This window comes from Hyaena hyaena, unplaced genomic scaffold (genome assembly GCF_003009895.1).
Source record: "Hyaena hyaena isolate Hyena2069 unplaced genomic scaffold, ASM300989v1 scaffold_1376, whole genome shotgun sequence".
In the NCBI taxonomy this organism is placed as follows: domain Eukaryota; kingdom Metazoa; phylum Chordata; class Mammalia; order Carnivora; family Hyaenidae; genus Hyaena; species Hyaena hyaena.
In genome coordinates, this window is record NW_024082009.1 from 356911 (window position 1) to 362033 (window position 5123).

The window sequence follows — 5123 nt, forward strand, 5'->3', positions numbered from 1 at the left end:
CAATAATGATTCTTATCATTACCTTTACTCTGCAATGGTAACCAGTTACATTTCAAAATACATTTTCATGCTTACTGTAGGCAATGAGTAGCTGCTGCACCATGTATCTGTTCTGCAAATAAGAAACACATGGCACAGTCTAATCTAGAGGCTTGTCTTAAGTTGCACAGTAAAATGCTCAGGCCTTTTGCTTCTCTGGTGGTGAGCTTTCCATTTCACACAGCCTGCACCTGGGGAAAGGTTCAGGAAACTCTATTTGGGACTCAGCTCTGGAGCTAAAATAAACGTGGCTCCTTCCGATGCGAGAGAGAACGCTGCTTAACTTTCTGATGCCTTTTATTTTATTTTTTTCATGTCATATTTCTTTTTAGATGTAAACTGACCTTAGGTATATAAATGCTCTAACGATACAGAGGAGAACAATTTTAAGTAGTTTAGTGTTCCGTGACACAAAATCTGAATCTCCAGCTAGGGATGCCCAGGAGCACTCAGTACACCTGCTTGGAGTAAAAGGCAGTTTGTTGCACTCTGCAAGAGGAACTGTTACCAGTATCAGCTGAATCTCATTTGGGGAGCCTGCCTCTTTAGAAGTGGTGAACCTATTCACCACCAGGGGGCGCAGGTTTACTATAATAGCTGCGGAAAAAGATACGCTCTCACCTGAATCTTTCCTGAGGTCTGAATATTAAAGAGTTCCTTGCTCCGGAGCTAAAAGCTCTCTTTCTTTAACTGATCCCTGGGAATAATGATAGAGCCTTGCTTTAATGCCACACAGTAAGTTTAAGCAGTTAAACCCCTCTGAGCTCACTCATTCGTTTTGTCCTCGTTGCTGGAAAAGAAAGTGGTATGTTATGGAGATAATCATGACAGATAATCCAAATGAAAGCAATTTTGACAAATTCTAATGTAACTTTTCATTGAAATAGGGATGACAAAATCCTTTTCTCTAAAAGGAAAATAGTTTAGACTGCATTAAAAATAGGTCTCAGACTAGGAATCTTTTGCTCAAATAAAGGAAATAAAAGAGATCTGGAACTGTGAGAAATAGAATCCTATCCTGCTTTACCTCGTGCCCTCAGCCTGAAGAATGAAAGCGAATTAGACAAGGTAATCTTTTTTTCTCTTTTGAAGTGGAACTGTATAAAATGATTTACAAATGGTTTAAATCAAAGTGGAGGGAGGGGACTCAACAACCGGCAATGAATTCAACAGTTAAAAAATAATCGGTCACAAGTAATGCCATCTTTGCTTTGTCTCCAGCAAATAAGACACATCCTTTTTTTTTTTTTTTTTTTGGTAAGCATGTTGGGGGAGGGTGGTGGATGTTGCCTATTAAATTACAGATTGGATTTTACGGGTTTACTTTCCACCACTGGGAACTTCCTGGTTATACAAGAATGTATAAATGTAAATCTTCCTTTACACATCAGGGATTCATGGAAGGAATTTTGGGATTCACCTGGGGAGATACGTTATCTCTGTCTTTAAATAATTAAGGTAACCCTGTCTTTACAATAAGGATAAATTGAAGAGGGGCTGGCAATGAAAATAAACTGCTTATGGAAACGGGAAGATACAGCCCTGAATGCTCCTGAACAAACGCATTTATGGCCACAGTATTATAAAAGAAAGAAGGCTTGCTATGTGCCACACCAGGATATATTTTCCTAGACCCTTCCCAGCTTTAGCCATCCCCAGGTTGTTCGAAGGCCTCTCAGGGTTTTTTAAGGGGTTCTTTCCCTAGCCTCCCACACTGTGCAAGCACTGCAGGCCGTTTCTGCCGTCTGGAAGCCTATTATTTGACATTCCCACATTGGCCTGCGCCGAGTTGCGGCCCCCAAGCCAGCGTTCCTGGCCTCCAGATGCCAGTGCCATAAATTAAGGAGCCTTTGGTCACAGGTCGCCCTCCACCAGGAGGGTGGGGTTTAGAGGCCCCGCAAGGCTGGAGCCTGGCCCCGCCCACAGAGGGGGCGGGGCCTCCCCGCGGCCCTGCCCCGCCGGCCCGGGGTGCACGTGACCCGGGGCCCCGCCTCCCGCCCGCTCCGCAGCGCCAGCTCGGCAGGCGCGGGGCGTGAGTCTCGAGTGAGCCCCGCCAGGCTCCAACTCCGCAGCGCCGGAGCTCGGCGGGCAGCAACTTTCTCCCCGGGGCGGCCGCGGCGGCCGGAGCGGGCGCCCGGAGGAGGCAGGCGGCGGCCGTTGCTCCTGCCCGCTCGGGCTGTGCAGCCCTCCGAGACCGCCGGCCCGCGGAGCCCTGTCCCCCCCCCCCCCCCCCGGGAAGTCCCGGGCCCCTGCCCTATGTCCCGCAAGGCGAGCGAGAATGTGGAGTACACGCTGCGGAGCCTGAGCAGCCTCATGGGCGAGCGGCGCAGGAAGCAGCAGGAGCCGGACGCGGCGAGCGCCGCCGGGGAGCGCAGCCTCCTGGCGGCCGCCGAGTCGAGCGCCAGCCTGCAGGGCGCGGGCGGCGGCGGCGGCGGCGTCGGGGACCTGGAGCGCGCGGCGCGGCGGCAGTTCCAGCAGGACGAGACGCCCGCCTTCGTGTACGTGGTGGCCGTCTTCTCGGCGCTGGGCGGCTTCCTGTTCGGCTACGACACCGGCGTGGTGTCGGGGGCCATGCTGCTGCTCAAGCGGCAGCTCAGCCTGGACGCGCTGTGGCAGGAGCTGCTGGTGTCCAGCACGGTGGGGGCGGCCGCCGTCTCGGCGCTGGCCGGCGGGGCCGTCAACGGCGCCTTCGGCCGCCGCGCCGCCATCCTGCTGGCCAGTGCCCTCTTCACGGCCGGCTCCGCGGTGCTGGCCGCGGCCGGCAACAAGGAGACGCTGCTCGCCGGCCGCCTGGTCGTGGGGCTCGGCATCGGTGAGTTCCCTCCCCTGGGAGGACGCCCTTGGCCGTGGCCGCTGCGTTCCTTTTTGCCTCCGCGGGGGTCCCCGTCGGGGCTTGCCGGACCCGGGAATCCTCTTCTCTTGCTCCTTGAGAGCCCCTCTGTCAGTTACTCTAGCCTCTAATTAGGGCTCCCGCCCAGGTTGGGGAAGGGGGTGGATGGTGTTGGCTGTGGGCTCCCCTGAGCCCACGTGGAATCTTCTGTCACTCACGGACAAGTGAATCCGTGTGATTGTTGCATATACTGCCACTCATAGGAATCACAGTCATCACCTTGATCCAACCCTACCTGATGCCCTTCTAGGACTATGCGGGGAGGGTCTGTTTCCTGTAGCCTCTCACTTTATTTTTCTACTCCTAGCCCCTTTCCTTTTATAGGATTCCAGACTCTGAACCTGTCAGTCTTAAAGTCCCCGTAAGATTATTTCTAAAGTTAATTAAGGGATTCTGGACTCTAGTTATTTCTCTTTAGATGGAGTATTACTTTTCTCTTTTTGCTGTTACTGTTGTATTGCCTCTTGCTTTCGTGTTTTCCCCAAATGAATTCCTTCTCTGTTTTTCTAACTTTTTCCTTTAAATCCATATCCACCCATTTTCCTTTTGCCTCTCTTGCTTTCCTGTTGGGAACCAAATTATCTATTAAAGGTCATGTTCACTTATTAAATTCATTTAGGAGCCACTCCCACTGTGGATAAATGCCCAGCAAGATAGATGGTTGCAATTACTTTAAAAATGAAAGGATTAAGGTTCCCTTGGCATTGATTTTTCACCCTGGTTGCTGAACAGGGGAGGTACATTGGCAAGTTCATGGCAGACAGAAGCTATTTGGAAAGTGCTTGGTATTATTAGAAAGCACTTTTGAGGGAAAGCAGGGGGTTGAGACATAAATCTCCCTAGTAATTTTTCTAAGACACACCACTGATACTTTATAAATGTTTCATTTCATACTTCAGTTTCCTTTACGGTGCTGTTGAAAATTTTTTTTTTTCTTCCCTAAGGCTGGGACTTGATGAAAGCTCTTGAAACCTGGAACTCCTAGCTGTTTGTCTGTTCACCACTTGTTTGACATATTCTGTTTTGCACCCCCTTCCTCGTAGTCTCTACGGGGAAGTGAGTCCTATTTATACAATTCCACCTTTAGGAACAACGAGCCTAAACCCCAGCTCACTGCACTTTATATCCAAACTATTTCATTACTGACCTTCCTTTTGTTTATTGTACTGTTAGCGAAGCAGGGCAAGGCTCTCCATAAAATATTAAGTTGGCACATTAAGGTCCACGATGACCAAAATTACAGCTGAAATGAAACCTGTCTGTAGAGGAACTACATGTGCCTTCAGGACCCTTCGATAAATAACTTGTGGTTAAAGTCAAGTGACCAGGATTCTTGTCTCAGTATTCTCAGCATTCTCTGCTTGGGACACCTGGGCCATGTTTATTGTTTCTTCTGATCTAGTAACATAATTTTAGGTCACAGATTTGTTCAGTGAGACTGAATCTTCTGATTCTGAAACTGAATAATGTTTTGCAGAGATCTTTGAATGAAGCTTCCTCGAGTTCAGCTGTGGCAAGTATTGCGTATTTGGATATTATGTGTACTCTTTTTTTATCTGCTGGGAAAATTGAGCCCCTGTTGTGTGTAAGGCCCCCTTCCAGATTTTGTGTGGTAAAGAGTAGTAGGGTGGGAATAAAGCCAGGTAGAACTTGCTAGGCTCCATAAGAAAGTCTCTCCCTGGAGAGAGGGCTGATGCATTCAAAAAGGGTATACAGTTCCCCTAACAGAAGCTGGAAGGAAGCTCTTCCTCCTGGAATTGTAATACTGATGCCCAAGTAGTGTTTAACTGAGATGTGTGAAGGACCTTCTCAGCCAGGGAATGAATGAAGAAAGGAGAGCAGAGGGCAGGCTTGGGGACCACGGTGGATGCAACAAAGAGGATTCCGTAGGAGGACGGATTGGCGTGCAGGAACTGTAGACTCCTCTGTATCCCAGCCTCCTTCTGTGGCACCTGGGCTGCGTGCCTGGCGGTGCGTCCCCGTTGAGACATGGTCCTGAGCTGGTCCTGGTGTGATCCACCTCACTCCTCTGAAAAACACTTAGAAGAGAAGCCCTGCTACTGACTATCATACAGGCTTTCTTCACTTATAAAATGAGGGATGCTATGGTCACAAAAAGGCTTTGAAGCAGGCCACATTTTGAATTAGGATTATGCAGAGAATGTTGTACATGTAAAATTCTTAACAGTCATGA

The 5123-nt window shown here is 49.4% G+C and overlaps 1 protein-coding gene across 1 annotated transcript; it reads left to right on the plus strand.

Annotated features, from left to right (window-relative positions):
• Positions 1-2352: 2352 nt before the first annotated feature.
• On the plus strand, positions 2353-3000 carry LOC120225362 (proton myo-inositol cotransporter-like). The gene has a single exon (XM_039223569.1). The coding sequence runs from the start codon at positions 2353-2355 to the stop codon at positions 2998-3000; it is 648 nt and encodes a 215-aa protein (XP_039079500.1).
• Positions 3001-5123: the final 2123 nt, after the last annotated feature.